The 23,983-nt window shown below is 43.0% G+C and overlaps 2 protein-coding genes across 2 annotated transcripts; both read right to left on the reverse strand.

Annotated features, from left to right (window-relative positions):
* Positions 1–5,075: 5,075 nt before the first annotated feature.
* Positions 5,076–7,142, reverse strand: LOC133912020 (putative pentatricopeptide repeat-containing protein At3g49142). The gene has a single exon (XM_062354547.1). It carries the CDS (start codon positions 7,096–7,098, stop codon positions 5,101–5,103), a length of 1,998 nt encoding a protein of 665 aa, XP_062210531.1. The 5' UTR covers positions 7,099–7,142; the 3' UTR covers positions 5,076–5,100.
* A 2,016-nt stretch (positions 7,143–9,158) lies between these two features.
* Positions 9,159–12,498, reverse strand: LOC133912021 (protein EARLY-RESPONSIVE TO DEHYDRATION 7, chloroplastic-like). The gene is made up of 4 exons (XM_062354548.1): positions 11,152–12,498; positions 10,365–10,531; positions 10,059–10,143; positions 9,159–9,621 (listed from the first exon to the last, which is right to left on the reverse strand). The coding sequence occupies exons 1-4, from the start codon at positions 12,144–12,146 to the stop codon at positions 9,429–9,431; spliced, it is 1,440 nt and encodes a 479-aa protein (XP_062210532.1). The 5' UTR covers positions 12,147–12,498; the 3' UTR covers positions 9,159–9,428.
* Between the last annotated feature and the right edge of the window lie 11,485 nt (positions 12,499–23,983).

Below are 23,983 nucleotides of genomic sequence, written 5' to 3' on the forward strand. Positions count from 1 at the left end.
AGTATATAAAGAGAGGAAGACCTGGTTTGCGTGTGTGTGGGGGGGGGGGGGGGAGGGGGGACGGAGAACAATAAGTCGTGAAAACTCATCTACCAGTTTGTTGACTCAACCGCTGATAGCGATCTCCTAGGCTTCTTAGATGCCCGTTCGGGGTACCACCAGATTAGCATGTATAGGAAAGATGAGAAGACTGCTTTTGTAACAACGTTCAGGGTCTTTTACTATGCAAAATGTATTTTGGTTTAAAAACGTCGGTACCACTTACTAGCGTTGTTTTCAGCTCATTCTTCGACCACATCTCGGTAGAAACATCGAGACGTATGTGGATGAAGTGGCCGTAAAAAGTAGAACCAAGGACGACCTGGCCACAGACCTCCAGGAAACGTTCAACGACCTTCGAAAGTACCGCATAAAGCTGAATTATGAGAAGTGCACGTTTGGAGTCCCATCGGGGAAGTTGCTCAGGATCCTCATTTTGAGTCGAGGAATAGAGGCGAACCCTGACAAGATCAGAAGCGGAAACAGCCCTCCAAGATCCAATTCTCTTAGAGTAAGTTAGGATCAGCCAGTTCTCCACGATGATGATCCAATAGTAGAATATTTAGCCAGACATGGATCTACTAAATGGGACACACTTGTAATTTCTCATTCTCGTTAGTATATAAAGAGAGGAAGACCTGGTTTGCGTGTGTGTGTGGGGGGGGGGGGCAGAGAACAAGAAGTCGTGAAAACTCATCTACCAGTTTGTTAACTCAACTGCTGATAGCGATCTCCTAGGCTTCTTAGATGCCCGTTCGGGGTACCATCAGATTAGCATGTATAGGAAAGATGAGAAGACTGCTTTTGTAACACCGTTCATGGTCTTTTACTATGCAAAATGTATTTTGGTTTAAAAACGTCGGTACCACTTACCAGTGTTGTTTTCAGCTCATTCTTCGACCACATCTCGGTAGAAACATCGAGACGTATGTGGATGAAGAGGCCGTAAAAAGTAGAACCAAGGACGACCTGGCCGCGGACCTCCAGGAAACGTTCAACGACCTTCGAAAGTACCGCATAAAGCTGAACTCTGAGAAGTGCACGTTTGGAGTCCCATCAGGGAAGTTGCTTAGGATCCTCGTTTCGAGTCGAGGAATAGAGGCGAACTCTGACAAGATCAGAACCGGAAACGGCCCTCCAAGATCCGATTCTCTTAGAGTAAGTTAGGATCACCTAGTTCTTCACGATGATGATCCAATAGTAGAATATTTAGCCAGACATAGATCTACTAAATGGGACACACTTGTAAGTTCTCATTCTGTTTAGTATATAAAGAGAGGAAGATCTGGTTTGTGTGAGGGGGGGGGGGGGGGACGGAGAACAAGAAGTCGTGAAAACCTATCTGTAAACAGTTCACAAACTCTGATCACAAAATACACATGATGTAGGACTGACATCCTTCGAAAGATCTGAACCTGGATAACTCATATGTTCTTGAGTTCATCACATACGCAAACACGCATACACCGCAAATGTTATTCACACACCCCTGGATTGGTATACTTCGGAATCATTTTCAAGGATTAACCCTCGATAAAATTGACTTCTTTTAATGTTGTTATACTAAGATAATAGATCTTGGTATATATTTATATTTATGTGAGTGATCAACATTTGAAAAGATTGGTTGAACGCATTCTAATACAGCAAGTAATAGATAACAGAGCTAGTAACCTAAAATTTCTGGGCTTGGAATAATTCGTACTTTCAATATTTTTCCGCGCCAACAGTTTGTTTTATTCATTCATTTCCCCAGCAATTGAACGACATGACGAAAATGGCTCTGCTGCCACCAGCAGCTTATTTGCAGTCTGCACCATCTAAGCAAGTGCAGACTGCAGAGCATATGGCACACAAGATTTTCCCGAGCCTTTGATTCAATCCGACAGGACCAGGTGTTAGATCCCGCAGTCGAGTGAAAACCGCATCATGCATCAAGAAACCGAACCATTCCCAAGAACAGGGACGAGAGAAAGCAACAGCAGTAGCAAGATTCCGGTAGTTTCATGCCAGACCATCTCCTTGTCTAGAACAAAGGTCCAAGGAAAAGGAAGTGTAGTAGTAGCAGCGAATAGCATATCTCACAAGCTCGCCGTAACTACCTCCATAGCCCATCCATACAGCTACCCCGGTCGGGTTTAACGTCGACATTACTACTAGTTGATCCCCTTCAACATAAGCAAGCCCTGCCTTGCCACACCCGATGAAACGCCACGACAAGGTGAAGTGTCTGTCAAGGCAAGGTGACCAACACATTTCACACACACATCCAAACGTTGACGCCTCACTCCTCTCCTCTCCAATCACAGCGGCATGCAAACGCACAACAGACGAACGCGTAACAGATCACACACGCACACAAGCATCACGCTTGGTTCGGTCGTGCAGGGCTACTGGCAGGGAGGAAGGGGTACTCGAAAGTCCGTCAAGAAAACGATGGCGAGAGAAAAAGGCAGCAATGGATACGTACCTGAACGTCTGCCACCTGATGTTTAGGCAGCATGGGGTCGCCAATTATTGTGTCGGGTGAGACGTCGCACGCACCAAGACTGCTGCGTCGCAACGGATGCCTCACGGGGGCAAGCGGCACAAAAGCTGATACACCACTTCGGTCGTCTGCCACTCTCTCTGCCTGACCCACCTCGGTAGGCTGTTAGATCAAGCATTGCTTCTGATGCAAATTTAAACCTTTTCTGTGATTTTGTTAAGAAAAAAAAAGGATTCACACACGGACAATGAGATTTTTGTATTCAGGGGTTTCCTTTCATTCTGTTGTGATATCGACAAATCAGATCATGTTCACTCAGTAGTGGTGCCTCCTAGTGATATCTGAACTGACAAAGGTAGAAACTCCTTATGATAACAGCATAGTAGAGTTACTTGAATCGTACGTCAATAAACTTACTTAGAACCTATTTAAAACGCACATTCTTTTTTGCAAAAAAATTGCATAAAACAGCTGAATTCTGGCAGGAATAGTTTTTTTTTTTTTTTTTTACATTTCAAATAGGGAGTTAGTGCATAACAGAGTCTCTTGTCAACATAATTTGAGGAGCCATGGACACATCAACCTAAGACTACAATATATGTTATATATGATCCAATAATAAAAAGTTGTGGTGATAAAAGTACGAATATTATTTATCTAACATCTAATGGCAAAACCAACATTTTACAATTGATAACTATGCAAAACTCATGAATGAAACTAAAGCACATAGGGCACAACAAGGAGCAACAAAAACCAATGATCGCAAATGCTAGTGAAAAGCAGTACTGATTCATAGTCGCACGAGAAAGAAAGTGTAAAAATCAAAAAATATATCACAATCAGCATCCCAATTATAAACCATATCATTCCTTGGTGTTGTGTACTGATGCACTCATAAAGTTTTTTTTTCTAATGCAGAATACATCAAGTGAAAAGTGGGTTGGGATTTCTTTTGTTGAAAGATGGAAAAGCTATGATGCTCTGAATAAGCAGATAACTGCAAGTAGCTAGTTATAAAAGACACCAGTATGGCCCTAGTGTTATTTAGTGGCTATTACATAGAACAAGGACACGTGGGAGCTGACAAGGCAGTATAATGCTTAATCTTCCCTGACATTGTTAGATAAAAGCCATCTTGATCTCATACCTTCATTTGGGTAAAGATGCATGTGTTTAAAATTTAGCTCAATAATTGGAATGGTTAGCACTTATTCCTATCTTTCCTCAAAAGCTTTAAAAAATCTGCAGGAATATCATAATACCATCATGATGAGAGCAATGTGCATTCCCTGTCAAAGATAAGGGTTCAATTGCTTATGCGGCCTTTTTTTAGTCCACGTGTTAGTATCCTAGCATGCTAAACTTCTCGGTTCAGTTAATTGCATCACAAACCTACCTGTGTTTTCTTTTGGATGCAAGAGGTTAACCACAACATGAACCTTGTCCAGAAAATAGAGAAAAATCAAGCAGATGAAAAATGCATTGGTTTCTCTCACGCTGATTGCTCAGCTTAGGTAAGGAGTACAAAGGAACTCTGTCAGAGGTTATACGATGCCTTGTGAATGTCAACAATATCCTCGGCAGAAAGGTAACGTTAGACTCAGCCCCGTCCAGTGACTTAACTGATCCTCTTCTGAACCCGCTCTCGCCTCTCTCTGAAAAAGTTTTGCAACAGGTTACGAGCAGCAAAGCATCCACACAGCATCGAATTTGTCCTTCAAGGATCAACTCTGCCTATAAATATTGCTACAGACTATGATTAAAAAATGCCAATATGTTAAGATACCGCGCGCAGCTGAGTAGCAACCTATTCAAGACTGGGTTCACACTAGTCGCTTCTAAGGATAATTGCAAGCAACTTGATTGCTGCGTCCCCTGGCCTGGGATGACATGGTCCATGCATACTATATAGAACAGACAGAAAATATCATGTGCACTCGTTCAAAGACTATACTACATTACTAGTAATAGTTTGGCAGTGCATGCATTTCTGTGGCCCTTGCTTCTAAGATTTGTTCGGGACCACAGAAACTGACATTGTAAAGCAGTACTATGATCTCATTTCTTGCATGCCTCCTGTTAACTCTGTTCGACTTATTCTTGTTCAGTTGGAAGATGGTATGCAAATATAATCAAGAGCAGACAAATGCTGAATGTTCTTGTATAAGTCAGTACTTCGGGTTCACCTGTTATATGCGTCTGCTTCCCTTTAAGACGAAGCCAGGGGAAGTCTTCTCCCTGTGGTCGAGTTTTTTTATATGCGTCTGCTTCTCAAAAAGGTGAAGAAAAATTGTCTACTGATATTTGATTAGCGCACTTCTGTATCAGTCTTTCTGGTAGATTGCTTTTGCTGCATGGAATAACCAGATAAAGAAATCAAACGCTCACTCATAGACAGCTCTTCATTTTTCCTTTTTAACTCTGCAGTAGAACACGTACATAGCATTTTCTGTGACAAATGCTGTCCAGACAACAACCACCCATTCAATCCAAGCACACACAAGTTGATGAAAGGTGAATTCAAGCTTCATGCTTGAAAAACAATGCAGTATATGATAAGCATATATCCTTTACCAATAGTCCCCACATGAGCAAACTCCCTGTACTATATGGTGGATCCTATTGGTGTCTTTGAGGATAATCTCTCTACTGGTGATTGTTGAAATCAGCTTTGCAGCAAGATGGCAATCACCACACGTTCTGAGATTCATAGTTACCCTAATAGGTGTCCCTGGACTAGTGTTTATAAGGAGAAATGCAATAGCCAATTTCTCACTGTGAATTGAAAGATGACCCTCTTTGTCTTCTTCTTCAACATCGTGAAGTGTAGCCTCCACCTCTGGGTTATAGCCCATTCCCCTGATTCTTCCTAATAGCTCATCCAATTTCTGATAGATCATTTCAGATTGTGGGTGAGATCTATCGCCGATATGAAATGTGTGAACCCGATCCCCTAGCTCGACATTGCTAGCACCAGGCAGTTTCTTGATACCCTTGCTTGCCAAGACACCTCTCACCAAGGTAACATCTGCCCATCTCCCAGCCCTAGCATAAATATTCGATAATAGCACATAGTACCCCGTTTGTTCAGGTACCAATCTGAACAAATTGTCTGCTGCCACAAGCCCAATGTCCATATTGGAGTGAATCCGACAAGCTCCTAATAAGGATCCCCAGACTCTTTCATTTGGATCAATAGGCATTGTCATGATGAAGTCATATGCCTCGCTTATACATCCAGCACGACCGAGAAGGTCTACCATGCACGTATAGTGCTCTGCTTTTGGAGTGATACGATACCTGCTGGTCATGCAATCAAAGTAGTGCTTTCCAACATCCAAAAGGCCAGCATGGCTGCATGCTGCAAGAACAGCAACTAAGGCAATGGAGTCCGGTTCTATACCATGTCCTTGCATCCTCTCAAAAAGATCAATGGCCTCTCTCCCCTGACCATGCTTGCCATAAGCAGATATGATTGAAGTCCATGATATTACATCACGTGCACTCATGGAATCAAAAACCTCCTTAGCATCCTTCAAACATCCACAACTAGCGTACATGTCCATGAGAGCATTCTCAAGCAACAAGTTAGGGCGCATCCTTTTCCTCTTGATAATCTCATGGATCCGTTTTCCCAGTGAAAATGCTGAGAGTTCCCCACATGGAGGAAGAACAGTTGCCAGAGTCACCTCATCCGGTTCGACCCCATCCTTTTCCATCTTCACGAACAGCTCAACGGCCTTAACATGAAACTCATTGTTAGCATATATAGCGAGCATAGCATTCCAAGAAATAAGTTCCTTAAAATGCATCTCATCAAACACTCTCCTCACGAACGCAATATCCTCTGCCTTGGCATTCCCCATAGCGGGCAACACGCTTGCCATGGTCCCAGCATCGGGGCTTGAACACTGCAGCGCCACAAACTCCCTGAAAACCCCCACAGCCCGGTCGAACAAACCCGCTCGCGCGAACCCAGAGATCATAGCGTTCCAGGTGACGACGTCCCGGTTCTGCATTTCGTCGAACACCCGGTACGCGTCGTCTGGGCGGCCGCACCGCGCGTACATGCTGATCGCGGAGTGCGCCACGTAGCGGTTCGCGTCGAGGCGGAGCTTGGCGATGACGGAGTGGATCTGGAGACCGAGGAGGAGGTCGTTCGAGGCCGCGCACGACTTGAGCGCGAGCGGGTAGGTGTAGTGGTCGGGGACGCAGGCGGGGCCCCGCGGTCGCATGGAGGCGAAGAGCCGGAGCGCGTCGCGGTGGAGGGAGGCGGACGTGAGCGCACGGATGAGGACGTTGAAGAGGATGGTGCTGCGGTCGGGGGAGGAGTCGAGCACGGCGCGCGCGGAGGAGAGCGCAGCGCAGGCGGCGTAGGCCTGGATGAGCTTGACGATCGCGGGTGCGGTGGAGGGGTGGGAGGGGTGGAGGTGGAACAGGAGGAGGAGGCGCGCGTGCGCAGCGCGGAGGGATGGGAGGTGGGCGGGCGCGCGGCAGGAGGCCACGAGGCGGAGGAGGGCGTCGCCGGTCGCGGGCAGGCGCGGGAGGGGGCTCCGCGACGTGTGCATCGGATCGTCTTTGGCGCGGGAGCCGAGCAAGTTTTGATCTACGGTCGCTGCTGGTACAAGCCGCCCGTGTACCAGCCCAGGTCATGCATCCGCGCGGCCCGCTTCAAAAGTTTTGAGTGCGGATGCGTGGTACACGCAAGAGTACGTGTACAAAAATGTGCATAAGTAAATTTTGCAAAATTACATATAATTTGACAAAATTATCATGAAAGTACATATTTAAAGAAGTTGTATCGTAAACTTAAAGATATAATATGCCAATGTATCATAAAACTACATATTTAATAAGTGTATCGCAAACTTACAAATTTAATGCGTAAATTTGTCTCAAAACTGCAGATTTAGTGTGTCAATATATCATAAAAATGTATATTTTTATCATGTAAAATCAGTAGTTTTGCGATACTAGACACATTGTAGTATTGCGTATAACTCCTTAAAATTGTAGTTCTGTGATATAATATTGCACCAAATTTACAGTTTTGTGATATAATTTTTTTTAATTTATAGTTTTGTGATAGTTTTGCCAACTTCCTTGTAATTTTGTGAATTTTATTCAAATGTATGTCTCAAACACATGCTAAAGAATTCGGCTTACTTGTAGGGCGCTCTGTGCTTAATAGTGTGTAGGGCTGTCAACCAACCGAGCTTGAATTGCCAACTAAGCCTAGACATGATAGAATGAAGCTCTCTCAGGTTGAGCTCGACTTGAGTAGGCTCGTTAATACTTAAATTCACAAATTTTCTTTTTTATTCCTAATCAAACATATAAAATTACTAATAATTATTGAATAGAATAAGAAGCTCGCAAGCTTCTAACCAAGCTCAAGCTCGACTCGTTTAGGCTCATGAGCTTTGAGCCAAGCTCAAGCTCAACTTAGAATCTTAGATAAGCCGATATCGAATCGAGATTTTAGCAAGCCAAATTTGAAAAGCTTGTGAGTCTCGAGCTTTTTTAACAACCTTAATAGTGTGGTGGGCCAATAATAATCTACCAAGTGTCCTAGTTCATATGATTAAACTTGCCTCGCAAAGTTAACGACAATCCTCGCAACTAAGAACACGGATGACACGTAATTCCTAACCAAAAACCCATGAGACGGTCATCCTTGAACACTGGGGTCCGCATGTTAGTCTATTGCAAAAATCATGTTGTATATACCTCCCAAATCATTGGCATGCATCTGATAATGTGGAGGACATTTCAATTTTCAGGCCATGCCACTCTATTAGTGTGTCTTCAACAATTCATGTCAATTACCTATAATGATGTTTACGTCATATTTTTGCCTATTTGGAGAAGAAAATGTGATGAGAAAAAAAAAATACTAATGTGTAGTCAGTCCATAACGCATTCTAAGACATGTGACTTTTAATACCCTATTATATATAAATCTAAATTAAATTATGAGAAACTGAGATAACTAATTTATTACAAATTATCTTTTGTGTTATCTATAGATAACATGAATTTTTTTTTATAGCTAATGGTTGACTATATGTTAGAGCCGCTCTTGCTAAGTTGGGAACCTTTTCCGCATGATGAGCGTGAGTGCTAAGAGGCATGGGTCTCATGCTCCGATGCCGATCCAGCCCGAGTAACTGCGAAGCACTGATCGAGCCTTCGCTACAAGTTCTGGCAAAGGGAAAACCGCATGCCAATTCGCCCAAAAGTTCACTGATCTGCATCAAAGCTCAAGCAAAACGGCTTAGCGGGGGAAGGATATGTGCAGGGCGCCCTGCAGGTGAGCCATGCCACTCGCAGTCGCAGATCAAACACATATATATCCTTCTAAGGATAGACAACAAGGTTTCCCGGGCAGTGCAAAGACGGACTAGCCATCAATTGAGTGGGGGGCTGCCTTTAAGAACTACCAAAAAAAACTCTGAAGTTTTTTCATATATAAAATACAAATGATTGGATAATAATATCCAAAACTTAGCGGGGGCATATGCACCTGAGCCGTGCCCAGTAGCAAGCTGCTCGCAGTTTCTTCCCAGCCTAAGCACCATGATGACCTGCTAGTTCTCTGCCGCGGAACTGAGATGAAGCAGCATAATGAAACATTCAAGAATCATCAGACTCAAGGTGCATACTTGTTATCTCTAATTCTTACACGTATGTAGACCATTAGAGCATGCCTACGAAGTTCCACACCATTGTACAACAAACTGAACACAAAACCAAAAGGGAAAAATGAGAGGAAGAAAGATCAAAAGCATCATGACAACAGCCACAACTCACAAGCGATACCTTACTAACTGGCGGAAGACAATAACAACAACAACAAATTACACTACGAATACAGTAAACCGTCGACCACGTCGGCTCACTTCCTCTTTTGCCTGGTTATTGATTCTTTAGCTACGGCGTGCGCTGCTGAGCTGACCATGGACGACTTCTTCATATTGCCCTTGGGGTCGAATGCTTTCCTAATCTTGAACACAGCCCATGCAGCTCCGAGAGCATTTCCTGTGGCGTGGAGGTAATTGTGTGTCGCCTCTCCTGCTTGCTCGCCGTATCTGCAGAAGTCAAACCATTAGCCTCTTACGGTGCACTAGAAAGTTTGTTCTTGGTCAAATAATCGCCAGAGAGCCACCGGAAAAAAGCTATTTCTACGAAGTAATTGCACAACCACGTGCTGAAAACAGAGATTTTGTATGTTCTATTTCTTATAATTGTTGAGACGATTTGAGACTTTGATATTTCAAATAAATGAGTTAAAGTCTTGTTTCCTTCTGATATGATACACCATATGCATCTTTGCTGCTATAATGTCGCTGTTCGTGTAGAAGATGGAACGGGCATTTTGTTAACCAAAAGAGGTCGCACTTATACAGTTTCAAAAAATGGCTGGTTGTCAACCAAAAACTGTTTTTTACAGACTCAACAAATTTATATGATAACGTCTGCAGCAGAGCAGATTATTGAGTAAAGTATCAATAGCAATGTATGTTACCTGTGCGTTACAACTGAAGTTGTCGCAACTGATGATGTTTGCATCACATTCTTGCCAGACACCTCTACAGCATCCCATATTTTCCCTGCACCATTGAATAAGTGGTAAATCAACCAACCATAACGTGCAGTGCAGCAGAAGTTAACATTCTAAAGCAACGTAAAATCCGAAGCACTATTATGAACTCAATTTATCTGGTAGTTCTATAGATTATCAATGATTAAATCCCCCTGAAATCATATAGACCAGCACGAATGAACCTCACATTTCTCAAGCAAATCTTAAGCACAGGTAAAGAAGGCATACCAAATCCATCAAGTGAAGCAAGAATAACTTCGCCAGGCATCAGTTTGAAGAACTTTTGTGCTGGTTTGGAGTTCAACATAGTGCTTGTAACAAAGCCTGTGACCTTTAGAACACCAGAGAGGATTGAATTTGCCACTCTGTTGGACATCTTTGTAACCCTCCTAGCCCTGAGAAAGACAACAGAAAATCATAAGCAACAACAGGGGTTACAGTGTTACACTACAGGCCACACAATTGCTACCTTAATAATTCAGTAATCACAAACACCAAACAACCGAAACAAAGATGAGGATAACAGTTGGTGCTATAAAACTTCTACGTCTGCATATTTTGTTGATAAGTGTCATACTTGATGGACCAGTCTGTCAGTCTAGCAGACTAGTTAGATGTTTCAATAAGGATCCGGATTTGCATCTCACTCACAAGACTTTGCATTAGAATGTGTAGTTGGTAGGATTGGTTTCTAGGGTGCAAAACTTTATTTTGGTAGGGTAGAAACACTAGTACATTTAGATAGAAATTGAAAATAGGTTTATCTTGTGGTTTTGAGCCTTAGTTTTAAGTGATGCCCCTTATGCACAAAACGAACATGCCACAAATATATAACAGGCAATTAAGATAGTATACTATTGGATAACACAACCAGTGTCAGCTACTGCAACCAAACAAGAACAGTCGCATTCAAACAAATTCGCTATTTGTAAGTCCACTGATTTTACAGCTACCGCAAGATACGAGAATACCAGCAAGCCATAACAAATTGTAATAAGCATCTTCATCATCCTACCTTTTCATCCTCCTGAGAGTGCTCGGCTTCACCTGCGCCGGCTTCCCGCTTGGCCCCACACTCTTCTTCACCACCTCCTCCCCACGCCGCAGACCTTCCGCCGTGATGTCCCCGCACCAGATGATTCCCCTCACCAGCTGCCCCGAACCCCGCGCGACCAGCCTCGCCACAGACGAGCTGTAGTCGTCCACGTTCGGCGCGATCGTCGTCCAGAACACCGCCGATTGCTCCTCCATCACCTCCTTCTTGTCCCCGACTGCCTCCTCCGGCGTGATCTCCGCCACAGCCCTCGCGTCCATCACCTCCGACTTCTCCTTCGCCGCCGCCTCCACCTGCTTCACAGAGAAGGTGGTGTACTCCTCCAGGACCCTGTCCAGCTCCTCCAGGAACTTCTCCTGCCCTTTCCCGGCGACCGTGAGCCCGTAGCTCAGCGCCGCCTCTCCCTCCGCCTCCACCGCGTCATCCTTGTCGTCGTCGTGGTCCGTGTGCGGAACATGGAGCGAAAAGAAGTAGTGCGCGGGGTCGAGCTTGACCGCTGCGACGTCGCGGGCTAGCGGCCACTGGACGGACTCCTGCTCGGCGCCATCGCCGGACCGCCCGCTGCTAAACAGGCGGAAGAGGCCGCAGCGCTGATGGGGCTTCTGGGGGTTGAGGCGCGCGAGGATGGCGACGGAGTGGTCCCCCTGGCGAAGGCGGATGATGGAGAGCGTGCCCGCGCCGAGGTTGAGGCTGCGGTCAGGGTCGACGAGGTGGAGCTGCGCACCTGGGACGGTCACGAGGGTCTCCTCGGTGGTGGGCGGCGGCGGCGCGGCGTCGTCCTCGGCCGTCTCAGGAAAGAGGTTCTCGGCGAGCTTATTGGGGTCGACGGTGGGGTAAAGGGAGGTGCCCGTGGCCGCGGTGGCGGGGGCGGAGAGGAAGGCGGTGTTGAGGTCGGGGTGAGATCGATCCACCTCGGGGTAGAAGCTCTGCTTGGCGTTTGAGGAGGCGGAAGCCATGGCGCATTCGCTTGCTTTGCTAGTCGGTCGCGCTTTCCTTTTGTTCTCCGTGGATAGAATCGAGAGAGGGAAGTGCGGAGGAGGAAATGGCGAAGGCGGAGATCTTCTGCTCGTCAGCTGTTGCCGCGAGCCTGCGACGGTTGCTCAAACTGAAGCGCACGCGGCTCGGCTCGTTCGTCGGCTGTTGCACGTTCGCCGCGGCACAGGTTTGGATACGGAGACGGTGGTGGCATTGGATCCGCGGCAAACCGATAAGACGAGAAGGCTTTGGAAGGAAGGAACCGGGGAACCACGCGTCGACGTCGCGGGCGAGGCCGGGGGGACAACTCATCGGCCACGGAGTAGGCGCCCGGCGAAAGGAATAGGAATCTCAGAATCTGAAGCCGAGGACGGAGGCAAAGACGAACCGGCGCAGCTCAGTCCAGAACGTGCCAAACTTGTCCGCGCAACGGATACAGGTGCCCACCCTGCTGGTCGGCCAGGGATGACGCGTGGGCGTACGCGAATTGTTTCCACCGATGGTGGGGCGGGTGATTGTCCTTGTGAGGTGCGAACACGAAATGAGGTGACTCCACCTGGTAGCGTAGCTATATTTGCCGCTCTCGTTAAGCAAACATAGGGGACTACGGACTACCACGATGGGTGCCGCACGGCAAGCAAAATACTCTCTTGGATTATAAAAGAATGGAAAAGGACCAGTTTACTACCCGTAGCTATTCGGTTTGTCCACGTAACCCTAAACAAAATTTCGTCTCATTTAACTAGGAGAACTATTTAAACTGGATCAATCCATCCCTAATCAAATGTCTTTTTTTCTCCTTGTACTAAGTGTGTATTCTGCCCAAAATTTATCAGGTGATACGTGGCATCATACCTTATGTTAGAAAAATACATTAGGAATGTTTTGCAATTATTTTTCCATGCATTATTATATCTCGAGAGTTAAACCAGTATCAGATGCTTCTAACTATGAAAATAATCACTTGATATACTTAATGTATTTTTCCTAACACAGGGTATGATCTTACCTATTATCTGATAAAATTTGAGCTTGGAACACAACTTGTATGACCAGAGAAAAAAAGACAAATTGTATGAGGAGGTGAATTGATCAACATAAATAATTCGGGTGAGTTAAATGAGCCAATGCTTTATTTGGCGTTAAGTGGACAAGTTGAATTTTTTTTAAGGGGAATTGGTAATTCCATTACTCAGTGCCTATAGCGAAGTCGCTTGCCAACAAAGTTTCGAAACAGAGAGGTGTCGTTCCCGGCCATAATATACAAACTCTCAGAATCAAAGTTGCTCTATGTGAAGCAAGTTCATGAGCCACTCTGTTACACGCTCGAGGACAGCACACAATTTGAAATTCAATAAATTGCATAAAAGCGAGAACTTAGCCTCCCTAAACAGCACCCCGTTGCATTGCAGGAGTTGTCATAATCGCAGGATAATAAAGGTTTCTTGAGGTTGATTGCATCCGTTTCAATCACAATTTCCCCCATGCCAGACTCACTAGCAAAGTGCGAAGCTTGTAAACACGCTTCCATTTTAGTACGTAGTGCGTCACTTGCCGATTGAATGTGTTCGGCACCTGCTCCTATATAATCCCCATCATGATCACGAATGATGAAACCCCAACCGCCAGTATTTGATCCATGATGAAATGCCCCGTCAATGTTAATTTTCAGCATGTCAGTATTTGGCTTCCTCCATATCATTTGCGCGTTGTTACTAATTTCCTTTTCAGAGCTTAGATGTAAAATGAATTCCTGGGCATGCACATAAGCTTTCCTACAAATTTCTTGGACTGTATTCACTGTAGCTCCCTTATTCACCGCATTTCTTTCAGTCCATAAACACCACAGCAATGTGACAACACGGATCTGCATATCTTTTGGGAGGTTCCAAATTTTACCCAAGAAATCCCTCACTGTACGTTGAGAGATCAGTAATTTCCTCAAGCTCTTGCCATTTTACATTTGAGCTGGAGATGTCCACCATCCTCATCAAAATGGTAGCACATCATCATCAAAATGGTAGCACATCGGACGAGTGTCAAGTTCCACTCCTCTTCTGTATATATTCCGTTTCATTGGCAGTCTGTTGTGGGCGGGTTGCCAAGTGAACATTTTAACCTTATGCGGTATTTGCATTTGCCAGATTTACTGTTGTTGTCAGAACAGCTGCAGTACTGCACTGCATATTGTGGCTCTGAGAATGCATTGAGCTGAAATCAACCCGATACACTGACTTCACTGAGAAAAGTCCTTTCTGATCAAAACGCCAAACATAAGAATCTTCAAAACTCTCCTTTATAGGAATATAGAGGATGACTGCAGCATCTTCAGGGCCAAATGTATTCTGGGGCGAAGCCAATAGCCAAATCAGTGGTGCACGGCCATTTACTATTCATCGTATGAATATTAAATTAATGTTCATACTAGCTATTATTAGCAGGATTTTTGAATCGAAGGGTTGCTTATGCACCCACATTCTATAACATGGCTTCACCACTAAATATATCCCGTACAAGTTAGATATCTCATCTATTAGTCTCAGGATCAATTAAATCATTGACTTGCTATAGTAAATTTTGACCTCTATATTTCTGTGGCCTTCTCATTATACCTCTTGGGATCCATAGATCATCCCAAATGTTAATGGTGCTCCTGTCGCCTACCCTGCAAATCATGCTTTTTTTCACAATAGACATGTAGGATTGATTACACTCTAATATGACAATCAGATGGAGTGAATGAATACAAAATTAAATTTAAAGATTAATTCACTCAAATCAAAAACAGATTTAAACTCGGTATTTCACTCGACATAGATTGCACATGCTCTAGTAAAAATAATGTAGAGTAAGATACGGTGGTCCGATTTTCCTCAAATTTGAATAGTAAAAACTAGATTCAAATACGAAACTAATTTAATAAGAATTGGGTCAATTAGATATGTGGATTAAGAATTATACATAGTAGAAGTTGTCTGTACCACACAAAATCGAGTAGAACAAAACCTAGTCGATAACAAACAAAAGCTACTCGAGATCAAATCAAAACTACTCAAAATTTTCTCAGATCAAACACTAGATATTCTAGCAAGATTTTAAATAGATTAAAATAAGATGAAACTAGATAGAAAATGAAATTAATCAAAAAAACAAAACCAAGCACGCAAAATATAGAACACAAAGAAGATTTCAAATCAGCAACTTATCAATTTCTGAAACTTGGTTTTCATCGCATAGATGAGTTTACAAGATGCATCTTCAAAGCATCTATTAAGGATTTTCACAAAATCCCAAAATAACGCTCTATATGATTTCTCTATTTTTCTCTCTACCGCGTTGTCTACTCAATACAACAAATCTCTCTAGTTATTGAATAGCCACACGCACAAACATGTCCGAATCGAACCACAACTACCGGTCGTATTCAACCTAGTCTATATGCTTCTCTAATCACAAGAGGACAAACAACATCCGCTAATTAATCTAATTAGCCAATAACTCTCACGTAAAATCATGCATGCAACATTTCACATGCATACATGCATGTATGTAACCTCCTCAAAGTCTATCTTTGACACTAACTCTTATTTCAAATCCAGCCACCACACGACTCCCTCGTGCCTGCTTTGACTTGAACACGAATTAGTCTTCACGTCCTCTCACGATCAGATTGCCTCCTGCGCCCATCGTGAAACCTTATCTCCATATGCATTGTTCTCTTAGCTCGAACATCCTGCATGACATCCTGGATCACCACGACCTTAGTTCCTCTTGAACCTAGTCGTCGAACCTCAGTTACTGAAGAGGATCGATAATGTCCTGAGACGGGGATGAATTAGGACATTTAGAATCTATTCGGCTCAAAAACTACATAAGATAAACATATATCATTTTTTATCTAAATGTAATCTAAATTTATCTAATATTTCTACTCTACTGATCAAAAGAGCTTGCAACCTATCTAGGAAGGTAAATTGCAAGAATGTAAATGCGAAAACGTAAATAAGGTAGAGAGAGCAAACTTAGCATAAGGATTTTTTCTTATGGTATCGATAGCATGAATGTCAACCCTAATCCACGTTGGAGCTTCATAAAGGATATACTCCCGTCAGCACCCGGTCACGGCCTTTGAGCCATCAAGTCACAAAGACAAGACCTTCACCCAGATGACCACCAAGGTAAGGTCTCACCACTAGGCTCTTTTCCGGTTCCTCGCTGCCGTGATCACTTCGAAGCTTGAGCCACAAAGGCAATCCCCATACACACTTCTAGTCACCGCTCCACATCAAGTCGGGGGGTCAACAAGCTTGAGCAACTCCGGCTCAAGTTGTCGACGAATCACCAAGAATCCAAGGCACCGGCGTACCAAAAGGTACAAGCTTGGATCACTCCTTGATCCACTCTCTAGGCAGCAATTACCTAGCAACACACTCTTTAGGCCTATAAGCATTAATCACTCTCTAATCTTGTGTTTAATTACCTTGGATGATCACTTTAAGCACTTTAGTGGCTTGGATGTCTTCTCAGGTGTATATGAAATTGTCAGGACTCTAGCACCCTCAAATGACTGAGTGAATGGGTATTTATAGCCTCAAACCCGCAAACTAGCCGTTAACCCAACGGCTCTAAAAAGTTGTTAACACTGGATAATCCAATAAGAATAATAGTACTAATATCGGATCTTCCGGAGAGTACACTAACACAAACTAGCCGTTGGAACCCCACTCGAGCCTTTGTGAACACCAGACACTCCGGTGTATACTCCATCTTCATCACCGAGCTTTCCGGTGAGTATACCTTAGCCATCCGAGTCAACATCTTCTACATGTAAATTACTCCAGTGTATTCTCCGGTGCACATCACTTCATCATCGGACCATCCGGTGAGGTCACTGCATTATCCCTTTTGTCAATAATACTCCGGTGATTTCCTCCGGTGTGTTCAAATCAATCACCGGACTATTCAGTGGGGTCTTCTTCTTCTTTTTTATTTTTGCATTGTTCATTGTCCATTGTATTGTCCGGTGTTAACTTGCTTCATCACCGGACTATCTGGTGAGTTGTTTCATTCTGCCTTCTGGACAGAAACACTCCGGTGTTGCCAACACTCGATCACTGGACTATCCAGTGAGGCTTTCGTACCTCTGTCCCCCTTTGACAGAGATGCTCTGGTGAGTGGAAATATCCGGAGCACTAGACCATCCGGTATAGTCATTTCTCCTTGGACTTTTTCCAATTCAACCAAACTTCGTCCTGACTTCGGTGGCTTCTTCATGTATTGCATCAATGAAACATACTAACATATATTCTTGACAAACATGTTAGTCTCAATGACTATGTTGTCATTAATCACCAAAATCAAAATCATGGCCTAATAGGGCCATTTTCGCTACAAGTTACTCCCTGAACTTAGCTCGTCGATCCGTCATCGACCACATTTGCTTTCGAGTAACACTTGCACATGAATCAAACAATAAACAAATACGAGCACAAGTCCTTCCCGACTTAACTCAAGATCAATTCACGCAACACTACTCATACAAGTATATTGCATCATCTCTATGCTAACACCAGCATATAAAAATATCTAAGCAACATATTAACAAGTCATAAACATTATCCTAATGTCATTATGCTAAATCACTTTACCCTACTAATTTCATCATTCAAACCAATTTTTCATCACAAGACACTCCCTTCAGGATGCTTCGCCAAGTGTAAGAGATAACATCTGACAGAGTAGCGTGGAGTATAGTACCATTTGGGAAGTACTTTGTTTACAGGATCCTTGCACATAGTGATTCAAGGTTTTGTAGGAGCGTCAATACCTACCGTGCCAACTTTGCAAGATTAAAGCCGTGTAGATTTTATATCCCAAACCTCCTTCACTCTTTGGTTTCAGTAACTTATCCCAGGCAACCCAATGCATTTTGTGTTCATCATCTTGTTGGATCCAAAACTATATATCATTGTACTTAGCTGATCACAGAAACTCTGAGTAAGATCAAAACATGACATGGCAAATGTTAGAATAGCCTGTGCCACTTCTTTTGAAAGAATTTCTTTGCCTGCTTTAGAAAGCAGTGTTTCCTTCCATCCTTGTATTCTTTTCCATATTTTCTCCTTCAGATAGGTAAGAGCCTTCTTCTTTGATCGCCCAATATACACAGGAAGGCCCATAGTATGTCTCATTTTTTGCTTCCCCATGCTGAAAGAGACTGCATGCATTCATGCTTGGCAGTAGTAGAAGTGTTCTTGCTAAATATCGCTGATGATTTTTCTTTATTTATTACCTGGCTGGAACGCTCCTCATACAGATCAAGGATGGCTTGTAGATGATTAGTATTGGTTGCATCAGCTTTCATTAAAATGATATAATCATCCACAAATAACAAATGTGTGCAAATAACAAATGTGTTAGGCTTGGTGCATTGCTATAAATTTGAATACCAGTGATCATATTTGGTACTTTCGCGTGATGAAGCAAGGAAGAAAATCCTTCTGCACACAAAAGAAATAAATACGAGGACAGTGAATTAATTTCCTCTGTCGGATTGCCATTAACTCTTATGTGATATGTCACCGACAGTATACATGACATAATTAGATGCACCTATTGCTGATTCAACCCAAGTTTTATCATAATAGCTTCCGGGAAATCCCATTCTACACGATCATAAGCCTTGCTCATATCTAATTTAAGCTGCTCATATCTAATTTAAGTGCCACATAGCCATCTTTCCGACATCTTTTATTCTGCAAAAAATGAGTCATATCATAGGCTAGAAGGAAATTATCTAGCACAAAAGCAGGCTGATTTGGTAATATGATATCATTAAGAAATTTGTTGAGCTGATTAGTTAAGACCTTTGATATGATCTTGTACAACATATTGCAGAGGTGAAAGGATTGAATGGCCTAAGATGGGGGTGAATTGAGCACTAATTAAAAATAAATTCTACTGAATTCTAGAACAAATAAGAACCTTAACATAGATGAAAGGAAATACAACTACACGATCAAACTATAGGAAGGCAATAAAACAAGCAAGTTAAAACACAAAGTAAATGCGGAATTGATAGTTTGCAAGAAAGTAAATGCTCAAATCTAAATACGGGAAAGTAAAGAGATGTGCAAGAAGACACCGATTTTTTTTCCGATGTATTGAGGAGTTGGCACTCCTCTCTAGTCCCTGTTGTAGCATCCACCAAGGATATCACTCTCTCTTGAGTCACCAAGTCTTAAGTGCTCCCTCACGATTGTCACTTCTCTATCTCTGGATTGGTGGGCATCAAATCAAGTATATCGCTCTTCTTGAGGCTCCCACAAGAACTCTAAGAGCTCACCGAGACACCTCCAATCACCAAAGACAGGCTAGGTGTTGTCAACCATCAAGAGTAACAAGTCAATAGCTTCGTTTGACCAAAATCAAACCTAAACTTCAGCTAGATGCACACTTGCTACCCTCTAAGCACTAATAATGTTCTTAATATTCAATTAGGAATTTTGCAAATCACTCTAGTGCTTTCTCTTGCTTCTTGATGACACACACGGTGGATGGGCTCTGCTGGGTTGCAAGAGATTGAAGTGAGACCAAGTGAGGGAGAGTATATAGGCTAGAGGTTCAAATCTAATCGTTACCCAAACACCCACACTTTCTATGAACGCCGGAAGGTCCATCATGCACCAACTCACACACGTCGGACCATCTAGTGTGTACCTTTTTCAAATACTACCAATGCCAGCTATCAATAGCTATTACTGCACTGAAATGCTCTGACGAAGTCTCCGGTTCACACGCCGGACCATCCGATGAGTACAACCACGAAAACCAAACAATGAAACCCTCTCTGCAATAATTACTCCGACAAAGCCATTGCTATTATGCCAGACCATCTGGCATGTTGTACTTCATCTTCTTCAGAAATTTCACATCTCCTGAAAATGCTCCGACGTCTTTATCCTTAGTGTTGGACCATTTGGTGTGTTGACTTGAAATTGCCCTTCTGAGTCAAAACACTCTGACGGGTTCAATCTGTTGATCGCCGGACCATCCGTGTAACATCCTGAGTTTAAGCATGCTAATTAATTACAAAATTCATTCCAAATTAAAACCTTTTAGGATTAGTTAAGCTAACAAAGGTTAAGAGAAAAGGTATGTGGATGTGTATAGATACCAGTATATACACATTCGTATATGTTAGAAATGCTAAGTTGAATAAGAGTTACAAAGTGCACTAGAATCAGTTTTAAAATAGACTCTGCATTAAATTGGTTCATATGCATTACTTGGGGTTTTTATGGTTCTTTATGTGGAGGTTTGAAATTGAATGTCTCTCAATTTCGAATCTACTCTTAGATTCTATTCAGCACAAATCCAAATTCGAGTTCGGATCCTTTGATTCAAATCATCTTAGAAAGTCTCGAGATCCAAGTTCAAATATTCCAAATGAAGTTGATCTGAATCCAAAGTAGAAACTAAATTCAAATTCTCCAATTTGAATTATTCCAAAACCTTTTTCTTTCTCTCTTTCTTTTCTCCTTCTATTTCTCTCCTAGGCCTGTTTCCTTTTCCCTCTCTCTTTCTTGGCCTGGCCCTTTATCCTTTCCTTTTCTTTCTCCCGCGCGGCTAGCCATGCGGCCCACCTAGCCGTTCTCTCAGATTTTTTACATATGATTTTTGAACCGTCTGTACAAATGATTAATATAGACGGTTCCAATTTAGAACCGTCTGTACTAAGACAGAAAATGTAAAAAAAATAAAATTATGACCCATACAAATATTACATGCAACCATCACAGAGCAGATACACGGAGCAGAACTTATAAACATCTTCTCTCAATTACAGTCATAGCAGATACAGAGAGCTCCTAATCCTTGGCAAAATTCATAAATCAGATACACAGAGCAGATCTCAAGTTACCCAAAAGTAGAACCACTATAATATTACAAGTAACCATCACAGAGTAGATACACAGAGCACCTAATCCTTAGTAAAATTCAATCGAAGATTCAATACAGACATCATACAATACCTAGAAATATTTTGAAAGCTGATGGCATACTCCTTTTATCCTTTGTTGTTACAACCTCAGTTTTATTTGGGGCATGCAATACTGGATCTACAATGATTGGTCTTGCCCTTTGATACCTGCACATGCAACCCAAGAGGCCAAGAATCACAATAAAGAACAAAAATCAGGTTAAAAATTAAGAAATACAAATGAACAGAGAAAGAATATGCTTACTCTTTCCAACCAATATTGCTTGTGTGCTCAATAAAATCTAGATCTCTTGGAATATATGAGAAGATATTAAGGATGTCTATCAAATATGAAGGCAACAACATGAACATTAGTTTCAAAGATTAGACAAAATCACGAATCCAAATAACAAGGTGCAAATGACTCAATTGGCATGGTAATTAATTATGGTGTGTCACGTGGAAGAATATTTAAAGGCGTGCACGAGATTAGCGCGGCTAGCTAGCTAGAACTTGGGGAATACTAATTGGATATCACCCTAACTAAGCAATATTATTGAGTGGTAGTTGTTACCTTAGGCTCATATGCTGGTTGCTTATGATAGGCGGCTACCTTCATCTGCAGCTCGTAGTAGTCGCACACAGTCCAGTCGAGACTCGTTGGAGCATTGGATATGCTTAGGTTAACATAACAATATCATTGGGATGCATGGACATATGCTCAGACTAAGATAAACACATCATCGACACCAGACATATGCTCAGACTAAGACAAACACATCATCAGAGATGGGGAGGGAGGGGGTTGGAGACGTGGTGGGGCGCTCTATCTAGAGCTTCGGGTAGAGAAGATCCCCTGCCAAAACACTGCAACCCCCACACACTCATCAGCACGACAAAGGAAACATGAACAACACGAAGAGAGGGGACCGAGAAACCGCCCAGGCTGACCGGATCTGGCCAGCTGAGGCACGCGTGTACCTGAGAAAGACATGGGCTAGGGCGGTGGCGGCGATGCCATGGCTGCGAGCTGCATTTGCCTTGGATTGGGTGGCAACGGCGGTGGAGGGGAACCCTAGAAGGCAGCGGTGGGAGGAGAGCTGTTTTGCGGGAAAGGGGGAGGCAGCACTAGAACCCTCGAGAAATGTTTTGTGGGGAGGGGAGGAGATGGGGGAGGGAGATTTGGCAGAGACAACTAGCACCACGCCACCGGAACGTACAGGCGTTGCAGGACACACGGTCATTGCGGACGCATGGTTTCTATTGTAACCGTTTGAACTACTTCATTTGTACAGATGATCACATTTTGGCGTCGTCTGTATTATTAGTACAGACGGTTCTTAAACGCGAACCGTCTGTACTAAAGTGTCTCACTTTATGGAAACTACTCCTAGTCATTTTTTAGATGGTTTTAGTTTGAAACCGTATGTGATACCCTTTGCACATATGGCTCCAAATAAGAGTTTGTACAGGGGGCATCATACTAAATTATTTCTGTAGTAGTGGCAGCCGAACGAATACGTCATGAGCGATATCGTAATTTGATTTCAGATATGATTCAAAAAAGGAGCATGATATTATCCGCTAATTTTCTTTCTAATTTATTTATTTTATTAGGAAAATGATTCCTATATTCGTAGCCAGTAACGAGACAGGGAGGCTAAAAGACGAGGGTAGATGATAAAAGTGCGTAAATTATTTGAATTTTAGAGGGTTTTTATTAGATGAGAGAATAGTATGGGAAGAGGTTATGCGAGAACCAACTCGTGTTTTATAAAGTAGATATAAGTGCTTGTACGTTATAACGAAAATATAAATATTAGATGTGGTAACATGAAGCACAAAATCAAGATATAGAGATGTGGATATGCCATAAGAGCGTCGTCAAACGACTATGTTAGATTTGAATAGCGATGGGACTTGCTATAGTTTTGGGGGAGCAGATGCTTCGCCACTCCACGTCTGGCCTATCTTGGTCTTGCTCAGTTCGCCCGCTTATGTATCGGTTTGGCTTCATCCGTCAAGCGACCATTCCTTTGCCAAAGACCCTAACGACAACTTGAACCAGTAAAGGGGCACTTGAATAAGCCGTTGGCACCCGACTGCATCTTTACCCTATCCAATTTTTGGGCCAATTTCCCCTGAGAGAATGCTTGTTTTAAGGCAACACGAGAGCTTATCGGAGAACAAAGGAGAGTAATGAGTTGATAGATAGGTGGCAGGTCCAATGATATTCAATAAAGGATAGCTCAGGGAAATTAGCATCTAAGTATGCTTCCAAAAAGCACTCGAGTATCGATCTCGCATAAGGTCTTCCACCCCTGACTACCAAGATTGACCTCTCCATGCTCGTCATTTCTAGTGCTTGCACAACCTCCTGGCGCTTGCCATATTGGATTGATGCATCAAACAAAAAAGACTAGTTTCAGCTAAAGAAAGCTAGAAAGCCCAATTCCAAGCAAGCAACCTTTGGTCTACAGGTCGAGAATACAAAAAAGGAGAAGATTATTCACTAATTTTTCTTCTAATTTATTTAGTTATTTTCATTAGTAAAATAAGTCATATATTCATAGCCGGTAACAAAATGGGGAGACTGAAGGACGAGGGTAGATGACAATCGGGTGTAGCGGGTACGGGTAGTACTCGCTCATACTCATACCTGGCAAAATTATCGTGCCTACGGGTATACCCGTGAGCACCCACAGGCGAATAGATGAGACCGTATCTGTCGCTCGCGGGTAGTGGGCACATCAGATCTAAGGATTTGTGAGCGACATGCCTACTTGAAGAGGTCGACGACAATGTCTAGTGAGGTGACAGTATCTGATGACATAC

This window comes from Phragmites australis, chromosome 3, assembly GCF_958298935.1.
Source record: "Phragmites australis chromosome 3, lpPhrAust1.1, whole genome shotgun sequence".
Taxonomy (NCBI): Eukaryota; Viridiplantae; Streptophyta; class Magnoliopsida; order Poales; family Poaceae; genus Phragmites; species Phragmites australis.